Source organism: Clinocottus analis, unplaced genomic scaffold, assembly GCF_023055335.1.
Source record: "Clinocottus analis isolate CAN_PGR_092001 unplaced genomic scaffold, fCliAna1.0.p SCAF_18, whole genome shotgun sequence".
In the NCBI taxonomy this organism is placed as follows: domain Eukaryota; kingdom Metazoa; phylum Chordata; class Actinopteri; order Perciformes; family Cottidae; genus Clinocottus; species Clinocottus analis.
In genome coordinates this window covers 2960110-2975530 of record NW_027175909.1, presented here as the reverse complement: position 1 = coordinate 2975530, position 15421 = coordinate 2960110, and the positions used below count along the sequence as shown (strand labels likewise).

The following is a 15421-nucleotide window of genomic DNA, read 5'->3' as shown; positions in this document are numbered from 1 at the left end:
TTGACCACATCAACGACGCATTTGCGGCGTTAGCCCAGTTCCTCAAAGCTACACTGGGTGGCACAACACAAGAGCACGACGAGTTGATGGACAATAGTCAGACCCGCCACAACAACAAGATAACAAAACCAAACAACGAAACAAAAGATTTCTTTTGCAATAAAATAATTAAAAACAGTAAGGACCGTGGTAAATTGTCGCTCTCCAGTTTCACAGCAGTCCCCGACATAAATACACATGGGGGCGGGGGGGTAACAACTCGCAAAAGTCTTTGAGGTTTACATTGACATCAAGCTAAATGAACACGCAGGTGGCTAATAGACGCACGAGAGATATCCAGGGACTAAGTGCCCTTAAAAAGAGAGTCCAACCGCATGAACACTATTTATTTCGACGCCGCGGTGAGGTGGGCGAAAGCCCCGTTGAGCTTCGCATACCGGAGCGCACATAATGTCGTACACTTGTGTCGTACAGTACACAAAGTGTATTGAAATAGGCAGTGAGAAAACCGGAGAGCGTTCAAAGGTTCGCTCGCGACCCCCCCCCCACACCCCTCATCCACCACCAGGTCGTACCAGAATCAGGGTTCCCAGCTCGCGACAAGGGAGAGGGGGGAGATAGAGAGGGAGAGAGAGAGAGAGAGAGGGGATCCGCTGTCCTTATATGGGCTGCGCTCGCCCTGCTCGCACAAACAGCGCGTGAGATATCGCTCGTTCTCCGGAACCTCTCGCTGCTCCCGGACCACCGCGTCCCCGCCGCCGACCCCCCCACCAAAGACCCGGGTCTAAACCGTGAAAACATGAACGGCGTGAGCCGCGCTGAACTCAAACAGAGCAATAAGTTGGGAGGATGAAGAAAAGGGAGACCCGTGCTCTCAGCTTTTCTTTTCTCCTTTGCCGCTAACGCATGAGGGCTTGTCGTGTTTGATATAAAGCTAACGTGAAGCGGGCGGAGAGGCGTTGCGTCCGCCCGGGCGGTGCAGCAACAGTGTCCTGCCGCTACCTGCTCCCAGTGAGCCAAAGAAAGAAAGAAAGAAAGAAAGAAATAACAAACAGTTGCGTTCGCTCTGCTTCAAAACACATAAGCGAAAAAGGCAAAGCTACACATCATGTTTTTGCTGTTTTCCATAAACCAAACCGTGAAAGACAACCCGTCTGTCGAGGTCCGCAATAACAATCAGGTAGCCCCGCAGAAACAGGTCCGAGTTCAGTGGCGAGCTCACAAACTCGACAAAATGAAACAAAAATAAATGAACGCAGACTCTGCGAGGCGGCTAAAAGTGTATTAAAAGCGTGTAAAGAAGTATTTAAGTGCAGACACGGAGCTGGTCCGCTCCCAGCAGGGTGAGGTGCGTATAACGGTCTCCAGCGCAGCGGACCGCTAGGCGGAGGGAGAGACGCGACCCAGGTATAACGGTCCACCACATAGGCTGCAATACAGCGCTCACTTGCTACTTCCCAGCACTTTCGGTCACTAAAAAAACGGACTCGTGGGCTGCCAAACTTTTCGCCGAAATTACCGGGAGACAGAACAGCCTCCACGCGGTTCCCCCGACAGAAAAGCCCCGCGTCGGAAGTCGCTCAACTCACCGTTGTTCCTCCTCGGGTTTGCCTGCTTTCTGCGCTTACACCTGGGGCCATCCGCCATGATCCTTTCGCTGTGTCTAAATGCTGCCGGAGAGTCACCTCCTCTCTCACCCCCTCTCCCCCCCCCCCTCCTCATCCCTCCCCTTCACCTCCCCTTCTCCGCACCTGGTTTACGACACTCAGCTTTACGACATCACCTTCCCGCACCTCCCCGACCCACGCTGCCAGTACTGTTTCATGAAATGTGCTGGAAGTGAGAAGGGGTGAGTGCACGAGCGCCGTACCTGTCCTGTCTTTACTGATGTGTCACGCGCTAAAAACACGAGCTCGCGCTGTCTTTTTGGTAGAAGTAAGAAGGTATTGGTCTATAGGTGATAGTGATTTGTGTTTATGGTAGTTTACATTTGTTATAACGTAAAAGAAAAAAAAAATACTGTTTTTTTAACTTATTTTTTATCTGTTTTATAAGAAAGAAAAAAAGAAAAAAAAGAGAAAGGTATTTTATCACTTTATCTCTCTTACGCACACACACACGTAAGTGGTTGAAGATGAATTATTCCATTATATAATTTCTGCACATTATTGTATTATAACCACCTTGAAGTATGTCATCTTGCTACCCAGCTTTGACCTTCTGACCTGTTGTTTACGTCATGTGTGTGTGTGTCTGTGTGTGTGTGTGTGTCTGTGTGTGTGTGTGTGTGTGTGTGTGTGTGTGTGTGTGTGCGCCTATGTGTATAGCACAGTGGGTTAGAAACGCAGCAGACAAAACAGAGCCTGTGTGTGTGTGTGTGTGTTTGTGTTAGAGAGAGGAAGAGCGAGGTCATGAGACTGCCATTACCGATTCGATCCTCCACCTAAAGAAAAACTCTGCTGTTCTCCTGAGCCGAGCTTGCAACAGGGGACGTGTACTAACCACTGCTCGCACACACACACACACACACACACACACACACACGCACACACACACACACACACACACACACACACACACACACACACACACACACACACACACACCACTTATCAAAGTAGGCTCTGTGTAAATAGACAAGAATCCAGGATCACATGTTTGAGGTGAATTTCTCCTGGAAACCTAGAGTGACAAGGAAAGATGAAGTTTACAAAACTCAGCACCGAGCGGAACGAGATCCCATGACAGGCAATCATGGGCCGGAGGAGCGGCGGTCACTACACCGGCTGTCACGTGTGTCTGCTGCCTGGACCTCTGATATGCGAGGTGTTGTCATCAGTCGGCCTGTCGAAGCCGGAGCGACTATGTAACCCAGTTCCCCCTCAAGTTGTGTGTCCTCTATTGACTGTGAAACCGGGCCGTGGCATTCCTCGACCACTGGGAACGCTCCAGGGAGCAAACAGAGGGCTTTGACGTCTCTGTGCTCCTGCGGGATGCACTCGGATCACGGCTCCAAGATTTCGCCACGCAGCCTTAGATACCGAGTCACGGGCGCACTATGTGAATCAGGCCGTTCCACTCCGGTTCAGCGACACGCTCCCCTTTACGGGACAATCAGCTTATCATTCAGCGACGTGTGACAGCTTGTGTACATAAGACGGCAGATCTCCGGGCTGAATAATTCAGTAGCAGTGGAGCAGTCCGGCTTCTCGGGGCAGGCTGCCCAGACAGAGAGTAATAGCTCGAGCATAAACAACACCTCCAAACCTGCTCCAGGTGGCCTCCCACCAATAGACAGCCGGCCTGAGAGGGACGTGGTTGAGGGGAGGGTGCCCCAGACTCTCTCTCTCTCTCTCTCTCTGCCTTCCCCTTGATGAGAAAGGCCCCAGAAACAGTCGACATCAGCAAAGATCAATGACGAGACGCTCTGCTAACCGTGCAGTCGCCGGCTGGAAAAACCGGGATGCTTGTTATCCAATGGAAAGTCCGATTCTCTCCCATTTTCCTTGGATCCCGCCGCTGTTATAGCGCGGGGTCCTTTTCCAGCGTCTGTGGAAAACAAAGAATAACAATCACACGACCGCTATACTTGAACAGCCTGAAGACGTCTCCGCGGTGTTTCGACAGGGAGCTGGAGTAAAACTGTGGGGGGCGACGGTGGGGGGGCAGGGAGAGGGTGGAGGGGGGCATTTATTTTCTCTGGCAAAATGTACTGTGCGTTTTTGCATCGGAGCGAATTCACACACAGCGGAGAATGAGTAATACGTGGAGCTGGTTTCGCTGTTGGATACACACAGGCGTCCCGGTGATGCCTCTATGATGTGGATGAATGCACGGTCAGAGAGGTCAATCATTTGAAGTCATAAAAAAGAAACGACCACCTCACTCTAATACCTCAGGCCATAAAGACGGCGTTTCTTTTTTTTTATTATTGTGAAGGCCCCGCAAACTCCCCCCAAAGAGGTCATATGGTGCCGTCCACTGGCATGAGCGGTAAAAGGGAGATATTGTCTTGAGTAAGGTGGGCCTTGAAATAGAATCAAAAGCCTGACTCCTGCTCATCCTACGGGGAGCTGAAACTGATGCGAGGGGAGAGAGAGAGAGAGAGAGAGAGAGAGAGGGAGAGAGAGAGAGTGAGGGATAAGCAGCCATCCTCCACTACATTAAGGGATCATGCTGCTCCCTGAAAATGAGTATTGATCCTCTTAGGTCCGGGATCGTTTAGGAGATTAATGTGAGTAGCGGTTGAGCTCCGCGGTGCTCCACGCGGGACCAGGGGGTGGGGGTGAGGAGGGGGTGAGGAGGGGGGGGGGGGTCAACTCAGTGGGACGGCCGAGCCGAAGCAGCCTATCGGGTGATTGGGGACAGAGTGGCTGGTGTGCAGCTGAGGGGTTAGGGGTGGGGGTGGTGGTGGTGTGGTGCGGGTGGAGGGGGTTCCTACACATCCAACCGACCACGCCAGCTCTGTGCCATCTGGGCTGTCGGCTAGGAGAATCAGCTGGGATGTCCAGGAGGCGAGGGGGGGGGGGGGGGGCTTAAAAAGAAAAGGAGGGGGAAGGCGAGAGGGAGGCGGGCGTCAAACAGAAACAGTCTGGGAGGAGAAGCGAAAGTGTGCGAGGAGCGGGCGGGACAAATGGAAAGGAAGCGAGCGGAGCGGAGGAAACGAGAGCAGAGGAGAGGAACAGAAAGTGCAGAGGGAGGACGACGGGGGGAAGAGATGCCCCCCCCCAGAGCAAAGAGAGAGAGAGGCAGTGATAGAGAGAGAGACACGGCAAAGACTAAACTGCTTAATCTGTCCCAAGGGACGGCGGCTAAATGTGAGGTCCTCCTCCCCCTTTTGCACAGACCGGCAACAACCCCCCCACGATCACCGGCATGGCACTCTGTTCAGCTGCGGTCATCCAGCTAAAAGATACACTTTCACACACACACACACACACACACACACACACACACACACACACACACACACACACACACACTTTTAAAGTGCTCCGGTAGAGGCTACAGTGCAACTGATACTGTGGAGGAAAGATCAATTTCAGCCTCGAAATGACAAAAAAAGAGTAGCGAGAATGAGTAAAATGTGTATTTTTTTATTTATTTATAAATTCCGCTGCTTATAATCTGGCTCGCGGGCGAATAAACAGATCTCATTGCGAGCCTGAGAATGTTCCCATGTCTCTCTCTCTCTCTCTCTTGAGGTCGAGTCGCCCCCCTTGGGGGAAGGGGTTGAAACAAATGTCAGCCAAAGTATTCGGCAGCAGTTGAATGCGCGCTGTCTGAGAGTCCCAAAACCCAACAATGCAATGTTTGGAGGACGAGATGCCGATCTCTCGCTTTCCCTCCACCGGGCAACTCGCTTCCGTCTTCTTCTATGGATTCGTCTCGAGACAGGAAGTGGCTGACACGCTGGCTGGAGGGAGCCGCACCCCAAACATCTGAGTCAGGGGATAAAAGGGGAATGGGTCGGACATCCCAGAGTATTTGAGTGCTCCTCCTGTATCCCAGGGCGACTCCACAGATTATGTTTACCTGTCATGAGGAGCACTAATCCGCGCTCCAAAGTCTAAAAAAGAAATCTACCCTGTTGATGTTATCAGGTTTGGACTTAGAGACTCAAACGTTTTTAACAGAACGCCTGCTTTACAAAGCGTAAGCATGAAGGAATGTTACACTCAACTCAAACAAAGTACTGAAACACTTCAATTTCCTTGTATAGCACTTCAGTATTTACTTCTGCTTCTTTACAATTCAGAGGAAAATATTACATTTTTTTATATTGAACAGCTCTGGTTACTAGTCACTTTACAGGTTAAGATTCAACACACAAACACATAATAGGCTTATCATAAATGAATAGATGACAGTACGCAAAAGTGTATAATACACTTAAAACTCAGCTCCACATTAAGATTGAAATGTGCTATTTAAATAAAATTGCTTTGCCTTAATACACCGTGACAACACATCGATACAAATATTCAGATGATATCCTAATATATGTGATAATAAAGGGGAGTACTTTTACTTTTGATACTTTGGGTACATTTCACACTTATATCTTTAGACTTAAGTAAGAATGAGAGAGTTTTACTTATCCTGGATTTAAAAAAAATATTTTTCTTCTCGAGTAAACATACTGAATATTGGATATAATTCAAAATGCAATCAAATTGCATTCTGGGAAGTGTAAGTTCTATGGTTCATAGGGGGTAAAAGTCACATCCTTTATTAGATTTTGTTCCTACACTGCTTTGATTCTGACTAAATGTGTCTTTGTTATGGAAGTACAAAGGATGTGATTGGCTCAGGGGGCCCACAGAGCAACCAGCCAATCGTCATCAAGCAGCTGGCGTGGCCCTGCAGGCCCTACAATCTCCCTAATAAACACCCGTGTCTTTCAAACTTTGCAACGCTGCAAGCATGAGCATTACGCTGCGACGCTGTCAAACACAAAGCCTCAAGACGACCTGAGATAACCCTCACGACATCATCAGGGCTCCACAGGCTGCGTGGGAATCCTCATGACAAATAAATAGATCTGCGGCCGTATAATCTGTGTAATGCACCTTTTAATCCGAGGCAAAACTGACAGGAACCCAATTTATCTTCCTTTCTATCTTTTTTTAGGGGAAGACCTCAGGGGTAAAAGAAAAATCAACGTGAGATAATAACTTTTAAAGGGAGGATCGGCGCACGACAGGGGGGCGAAGAAGCCCCCTCTGATGCTCAGAGTTACACAAACAAACACACACACACCCACACCCCACTCCCACACACACTCCCATGATTCCACGGGGGTGGATGGCCACGGGGATGAGAGCTCCTGACCTGTGGGTGAACGTAACGCTGCCCGTCTCCGCTGCAGGCCAAGATATATACTTGTTTTGGCTAGCTGTACGTGTGTGTGTCTGTCTGTGTGTGTGTGTGTGTGTGTGTACACATACACGTGAACACACACTCTGCTCCAGACAGGCTCGCCACGGTCTTCTCCCTCCTCTTGCGACTGTCAAAAAAAGGAGACATCCATCCTCTGGAAAGCCCTGTGTAATTTTATACTGTATTCATTGGAGCGCCCGTTGCATTTTACTGTGCATTTGTCCCTGCGGCTGGAACGGCATTTGCACGCCGCGGAGACATCGAGGCGTTGTTTTTGGAGGCGTCTTCGCTCGCCGTTATGAAAACAGTGAGCAGCTAAAGCGATACGTGTTGCCTGAGGTGGTGCTGCAGTGACGAGCTGCTTCGCAGACTGCTGTCTTTCAAATGTTTGTCCAATTCCTGCCTGTACGCAATTCAGATTGGACGTGGCAGTTATGATTCTGCATGGTTAAACGGTCCTGACACCCTGTTAAAAAAAGAAAAAGAGAAGAAAAAATGCCTATTTTGGAGTGTTGAGGCCTCGCAGATAGTTCGGGTTTCATTTGCTCAGGGTTTGAGATTTCTGTCTCTGTGGTGAAGGTGAGTGGGACGTCACGCTCATCACTAAAGGTGTGACACAGCGAGCTCACGGTGAGACGCTCAGTGAAACTACTTTCTCTCAAAGAACCTCCTGTAAAGAGCTGCTGGTGGTAAAAAAAATAAAGTACGCGGGTGACCTGGAGGGCAGGCACAGTTAAACTAACGCGGATCAATTTTATGCAAACAGTAAAACAACAAACAATTAATTACAGAGTAAAACTAAAATTCAGGAATCAACAGAATAGGTAACACACACAGATAGTGAAGAAGATCAAAAGGCAACAACACATGATGCAATTGTGAAGCAAGTTTGCAAGAACAGTTTGTGGTTAAAACTTGGGTTAACTTTAGTTTTCAACTGGCTCGAGGGAAGAAGGACTCTAGATCGAGTCTCCGGATCGTTCCATGACGAAGGGCCTTTTTAAAATATACTCAATCTGTCCGACCTGAAATCCAAGCCAATTATTGGACCTAAAATTTGAGTATTTTTAGGTATTTTATAAAGGTACAGACTTGTCTGGAACTGCCTTGTTCTGTACATCAGAAAATACCAACCCTGCATCTTGCACATTCCCAGTGAAGACCATTCCACCAGATTGTCATTTATTTTATTTGTAGGCCTCTTGGGGGCAGCAGAGCGAAGTGAAAACACCCAAACTGACATATAATCACCTATAAAGTTGTTACGCTAAATGTGCTAGCAAATAATTGTATATTTACGCATCCGTTAGACACAGAGAAACATTTCCATTCATTTAGAGTTGACTTTCTCACCACCTGGTGACTGTAAATACAGTGTACGCTCTCCTTTCAGCTCTGCTTTTGGTCTCCTCCGACTCTTGAGGGAAACGTTGGATTCTTCATTTGGTAAAAGCTCCATCTTGTCCATCCGCTAATTGGTAACACGGTCTGTCTGCGTGTTGGAGCTGGGGGTGTACAGCAGTGTAAAGAAGGTTAAGCGTGGGCCAAGCGGCCAAAACCAAAAGCTGAAAAGAAGCAAGAAAGAAGAACTGAGAAGTACCGCAAAGTTGGATAATAGTTCTCTGTGGGTTTGTCACTTAGAGCCACTCATTTCACGTTACAGGTATTAATTTGAGCCGCTATTACAAAAACAACAACGACTTTGTGCAGCGTTAAATGTGTTTGTCAAAACGTTGCGCACCACAAAGGAAATTCCATTATTCTTCATTTCATTGGAGGCACAAATCTCCAGAGAAAAAACAAGCTCCACTTCAAAACAAAAAACAACACACACACACACACACACACACAAAAAAATAGATGAAGCGCACTTTTCATTGATGAATAACGTGACCTTTTGATGCACATTAACAGGTTACATTCCCCCATATGAGAGCATTTGTCTGTACGGCTCATTTCCATTACAAGGAAACATTTCTGAGACGGTGTGGCGATACGGGTACAATGGTGCGGCTCTGTGAGCGAATAGTGCGTGGGTGGTTTATGTTTGTGTATGTGCTTATGTTTCATCCTGTGATAGGCCACTGCTGTTTTCACTGGATGAATATGAATGCCGCACACCTACTCTTTTCCCACACACACTCACAGAACATCAGAGCATTTTTTTCCCCTTCTTCTCTGTACACGAATAGCGGCGGAGCACTATAAATGAACATCCAAAATGCCAGCCAATTACTATGGTGTCCCTTTACTCAACCTCTCCATATTAAGCCCCGGTTGTCAAACAGATTGTCTCCGGTGCTCCGAGCAGCCCGCGCTGTGAAACAGTTTTCATTAAGGGAGGATTGCCATGGGCCTTAGGCTGGCGGCTTAATGTAATTTCACAGCTCAGCGTCCGTGCAGCCACTTCAGGGTCCAACCACGGCCACCCACACCTTTACAAGAGCCAGCGAGAGGCGCTGAAAGGGTGACAGGCCGCTAGGAAGTTTTAGGAGCGAACGGGGAGCCCCAAAATGAAATTCCAGCACAGGAAATGACTGCAATAACAGCACAACAGCCAATAAGGCTTTTGGAAATAAACATGTACAGAGATAGCCCTCGTTGAGGGTTTTCGTAATGAAGTGTTGGGGACGGGGAGAACGCTCTGCAGTGAGCGCTTATTGGGTGTGGAAAGGTTTACAGAAATCAAGTGGGATTCTTGCAGTTACAGTGTGGAAATGATCAGAGATGCATTCCAAGATTTTGTTCAATTACTGAATTCCTCTAAAGCGTTTCCTGGCGAGGTTTACAGACAGTATTATGTAAAGAACATGGGACGAAGCTCATACTGTTTGTTGAACAAAATGATACAGATGTTGATAAAGGACAGTATTTACATGCTTTGCCAAAGTGACCTTTCAGGTATAAGTGTGGGAATTTTACTCAGATATGTACATGTGTATTATGACTGTTTTCTACCCGGATCCCCTCTCGAGCATTCACTCCGGAGGCGTGAGCCGAGTGCGCACCAAAAGTCCCTATATTGCAAACATGCGGAGGGCATCACATATTGAATCTGACATCTGGACAAAACTGAAAGTGAGATAGGCAAGTGTTTCATTTTCATGTTTTACAACTTTGGAAAGAGCGAGAGGGACTTGATTTTGTGGCTTGGAAATGAGAAGAAGTCCAAAGAGTATCAAGGCCAGGCTGGTGGAAACCCCACATCCAAACACACCGTTAGAAATGCGAGGACACACACATGCTGAAAGGAAATACTGAACGTAATTAATACCTTTCTTCACTTAGCAGATGTTTCAGCCGACTTCTCTACCCCACATGTTCAATAGAAGTAGCTGTTTAAAAGAATCTATTTTCTTTGAAAGACTTGACATGAGTAAATGTATATAAATCTGGGTTAAATTTGAGTGTTTAGTTTGAAATGTTGGGGAATACACTTATTTTCTTTCTTCCCACGAGATAGCTCTGTCACCGTAAGGTTGCCAAACAACCAGCAGAGACTCCAGTAAACCCAGCGTGTAATCCCCAGTAAAACCACAAACTGCTATTTTGACACTTCCGTTTTTGTACAGATTAAACAAACAGCCTATTGCGTGCTAATGAGTGAGCTTTAGAGGTGTTGGTAAACACATTTGATTTTATCTTTGGACAGAGCCATACCAGACGTTTCACCACTTCTTTCTATTGAGTCTTTATTTTAAACTATGCTAACTTTATTAACTTTATATATTTTGAACAGGTATCTAACTTCCAACAAGAGAGCAAAGTGTATTTCTTAAAATGTCTAACTATTCCTTTGAGTAAGAAGTTGGAGTCAATACATGCTTAGCCTAGCTTAGCAGTAATATTGGATATAGAGGTGAAACAGCTAACCTGCCAGCTAGTTAGTTCATACAATTGCAATTTCAAGTGAGAGCTAGCTTAGCTTAACATAAAGACTGGGAACCGGGTTATACTTGTTTTGTTATCCTTGCTTTGTTCTGGGATAACAAATTCACCAAAAAGCACCAATAAAGCTTACCACTTGACATGTTTTATCTTTGTGTTATCCTTTTCCCAACGTTTCCAACCTTAATGCTAAGCTAACTGTCTGCCAGCTGTAGCTTCATGTTCACTGTACAGACATGAATGTGGTATCAATCTCCTCGTGTCTCTATCATTTTCAGTGTTTCTCAAGGTGTTGACCTATAACTTTGGCATGGTTGCTGTGAAAATACTTCCAGCTTGAAGCGAGAGCTAGCAGGTGGTTAGCTTAGCTTAACATAAAGACTGAAAACAGTTGAAAGCAGTTATTTTGGGATTGTTCTCGGGTAAAAAAAAGACCTACAAGCACCTATAAAACTCCATTGTTTTAGCCTTTCCCCCCATGTTTCCAACCTTAATGCTAAGCTAACTAGCTGCTAGCTGTGGCTTCATGTTTACTGTACAAACATGAGTGTGGTATCAATCTTCTCCAGTCACTATCAATTTGAGTGTACCCAAAGTGTTGGCATTCCTTTTTCATGGCCTCTGAGAATACCCCCAGCTTGACATGCTGATTCTCACATGACCATAAAGCCACACACATACACTGACACACACACATACACACACACACACACACACACACACACACACACACACACACACACACACACGACTTTCATGATGTTGGACAAATTACACCTAAGGCACCTCTACCATCTGCTCATAATCCAGCGCATTAACTCATTACATCACTGTTGGAGTAAGTTTATGTTTAAATAAAAGGACAAAGAGTACAGGTTTATTCTTCGTCCAGGAACAGAGTCGTGGCTAAAACGACAGACGACGCAGCAAACGAGCAAAACACGACAATCAGCCCAACCTTCACGTTATGAGTCACGAACCAGAGACGCTCATGCTTATTCAGTGTGTCCACTGAGGTGTGCAGCCTCTTCATTTAATATTTCCATAAGGTTGCATATGAGTGTATGCCAGGCAATCCCTGTAATAAGGAGGTAATGTATTCTGTGCCAATGGCAAAAAGGTACGCTTGAAACATCCCTCACAGGAGCAGTGAGTTTTCAACTTGACAGTGGACACATACATAATTAAGCCAACTAGAAAAAAATGAATATTTCATCTCAAAGCATTTTCATCTCCAAACATCAAAACACCTCAACGTCTCACATAATGAGCAAGGTAAATTAGTTCTATTCACAGAGGGAATAGGCAACAAGGAGTGCTCACTCAAAGCACCTTGCTTAAAAAATAGATAATCTTGAGAGGAAGAGGGGAACTCATAACACTTCTGAGTGTTTTGCCAGAATTCTTTGTCTCCTCGGAGGAAACGGCCGTTTTAACATGCAAAAAAATAAAGAGCTAATTCTTTCCTATGATTGTTTGCCTAGCCATTTCTTTCTTTTTTTGCAAAGCTGTAATTGTGTTATTATGTTATATTACGACGTCAGCCTTAATGCTTTGTAGCCTGATCCGACCATAACTCATACTGACCTGTAATTCACGACATGTCATCCGTGAGTCGCCGGAGGACTTTTTGGGTTTACGGATATGCAGTCGCATGCCAACGGAGAGGATAAATTGTTCCATAACGTTGCCGCAGTTGAGCTTTTACTAGTGTGGTCCGCGCGAGCGCCAGCTTTTTTCTCCATTTCTGTGATGGCATCGACGCTCTCATATGTCTGAGTTTCCGAAGAATAGCTTGTAAATTATAGCTTTTAAAATGGCTGTGTGGTACATGGGAGGGGGAGAAAGAAGTAGGTGCTGTGCATAGTGCTGCAACAGCAGGGAGAATTACTTTGACCGTCAAAACCTGACTCAGACGGGCTCCCTGAACACCTTCATAGATGGGGAATTAACCTGCCACAGCTTGAAACGCTTTACTGAGCGCTGGTCGATACTGTCATTATCCTAAAGCAATTCTTAATTCTATTTGGCCCTGAGCTAAAGATCCTTGTATTGATCACAAAGTAGGGATGCCACAACTACTTTTTTTCTGGAGTTAAGACGTTGTGCAAAAAAAGAAGCTCCTTATAGCTCAATACGCAGCCACTGCAGAAAGCTCGAGTAGCGTTTTGAATGTTCAAACATGTGTTTCAGTATGACACCTGAGGATTCAACCAAGTGTTACAGTCATAAGGCCCGAATGCTAGTGAGTGATCAAGGGTAACAGAAAAGAAGAAGAAGAAGAAAAAAAAATCTCTTTCATATCCTGTTTTGGGAGATGAGAAATGTTGATATAACTCGCCGAGCGCCATCAGCATGAAACGATGAAACGGGCCCTTCAGAAACGCAGCGGTGACAACACCTGTACTGCAGTTCCTGATTGTGTGTCTTTGTTCTCGGGGCTTCTGACGACTGCTGCTGCTGCTGGAGACAGACAGAGGAAGACACAGAAATCCTGAGCAGCAGGAAACTGAATACATCATTTTCTGTCCGTTTGTCATCCACACACACACACACACACACACACACACACACACACACACACACACACACGTGCACAAACAAACACCTGCCACAGACTATACAGTGAGGACTGTGACAGCGGTTAACAGAACAGGACATGTGTAGCCCCAGGTGACTCAAATTGCAAAACTAACAACACCATGCTTCATTGCACCAAGAACGCGGTGTGAAATACCAGTAAAAAGGGCGTGTGTGTGTGTATGTGTGTTATTGTCAATTCACATGCATGTCTAAATGCTTGTGCTTGTGGGTATGCATTTGTGTCATAACCGATCTGTAATTTATTTCATCCGTACAGCCAACGTACATAAAGCAAATTAAAAATACTAATATATAATAATAATAATTTTCTCAGAGAGCGCTCTACAAGAAGGCCGCCATCCTGATGAGAACATCCACATCTGAGTTGTCATCTTAACCCCGGCCGACTTTTCACCAGTTATGTTTATCAGCAATACACAGAACAAATTCTGCAAAAGATGCAACGTGTACTGGCCAATCAGAGGCAGAGTAGGGCGGGTCTTTGTGGGATGCATTCGGGGAAGAAGAAAAAAAAGACCAAACTACCGTAAATAACAGGTGGGCAAGTGAAGGCGGTAAATCGGCATAAATAAATCGGAGATTCATGTCGGGAGCATGAATGCAGAGTAGGTTTGTGTATATGACCATATGTCTTGTGTAGAGGCTGTTAATGTGAGACATGAACATGTGTAGGATTTGGGACAAGAAGGGTCATCTACTAAGTAATACCTCCAATATTGCCTCAGTTTAAGTTGTATTTTAATAAGGCAAATCTGCAATAAATGTAATTATAATAATCAATTGACTGGGGCTTTTTGTGCCATTTTTTCCCAGTCTTTTGGCATGCAGTTTTTTTTTATCTGCTTGGTAATATTGGTATACTTGGTATATTGGGAACTTGGTATATTGGGAACTACATCACCCAACCGTAAGGTAACTACTTGGATGCACGGAGCAGATACACTGGATTGTGAACATAAATAGTTACCCCATTAGAGAACACAATAGTCTATGTGACAATAGCAGTTTACAATGACACGTCATTATAATATATTCAGTGTTTCCTCTATCCAGCCATGTGCTTCTCCGTCTCAGTTTTTAGACACAAACATCAGTGCCAATGATTTCTATACAGCGAGGCACACATATTTATCATTTTTGAATATGTGGGAAAAAGGGGTTGCTATCTAATCTGTGCCTGATGCTGGACTCAGCATCAGGAGAAGAATAGATTGATCGGTAGATCCCTGCTTAAAATGAGCTCCATCTTGAACAGCACCGACAAGCAACTGATGCATCGCCAATAAAAAATACAGTCATCAGTATATAATGACATAACACTGACAGAGGCCATTTATCGTGCATAAGGAGCAGGGTTTTTTCACTTCATGGTCTGTAGTACTACTTTCTTAAAGGAGGTACTCCAGTTAATGAACACTCAGTCCTGAAACACAGAAATGAGTCACTTAACTTTCCCTCGTCTCAAAGTCGGTGTTTTTTTAAAAACGTGTTTTGTTGTTAGATGCCTAAAGTAAAGTATGTGGTTAACACAAGCTTCAGATGTTTTAATGTTTTGATGTACAACATACAATACATCAGTGAATAGTATAAATATTTTTAAAGATGATCTTGCTGTCCAAATTGTGTATCATAAGCTTGTGTTTGCCACAGAGCTTATTTTGTGCATTCGATTTCAAATCTAATCTAAGAATCTCATTGTTTACTTCCGGGTTTAATCAACCAAAATGCGTTTCTCTCTCTCTCACCACTTCCGCAGCACTGTAAAGTACTTCCATAAAGTCAGAAACGGGGTCTTGTCTTGAACAGAAAATAATTCGTAAAGTCGTGAAGTCACAGGAGAGCCTCTTTCATTTAATAATTTAAAAGCAGGACATTTCCCATCAGTGATGTATTTTTGAGACGCGGTATTCCTTTTACTGTAATAAACGAACCGAACACTTTTTTCACTGCTTCTTGTTTGTATTATTCTGGCGTCATGCAAGTAAATATGCATTTATATGTATGTACGTATGTGTGTATGCCCACAGCTACGTCACATTATTGTTAT

General features: G+C 45.3%; 1 protein-coding gene across 2 annotated transcripts in view; it reads right to left on the bottom strand.

Moving 5' to 3' along the window:
- Positions 1–1682, bottom strand: part of zeb1b (zinc finger E-box binding homeobox 1b) — a 46508-nt gene extending 44826 nt beyond the window's left edge. Inside the window, exon 1 of one of the 2 annotated variants that reach the window (XM_068581392.1) lies at positions 1590–1682. In XM_068581392.1, the coding sequence (XP_068437493.1) occupies positions 1590–1647 (58 nt within the window). In that variant the 5' untranslated portion in view covers positions 1648–1682. Of the gene's footprint in view, positions 1–575; positions 586–1589 lie in introns of those variants that run through there. The other variant, XM_068581394.1, reaches the window with a different exon arrangement.
- Positions 1683–15421: the final 13739 nt, after the last annotated feature.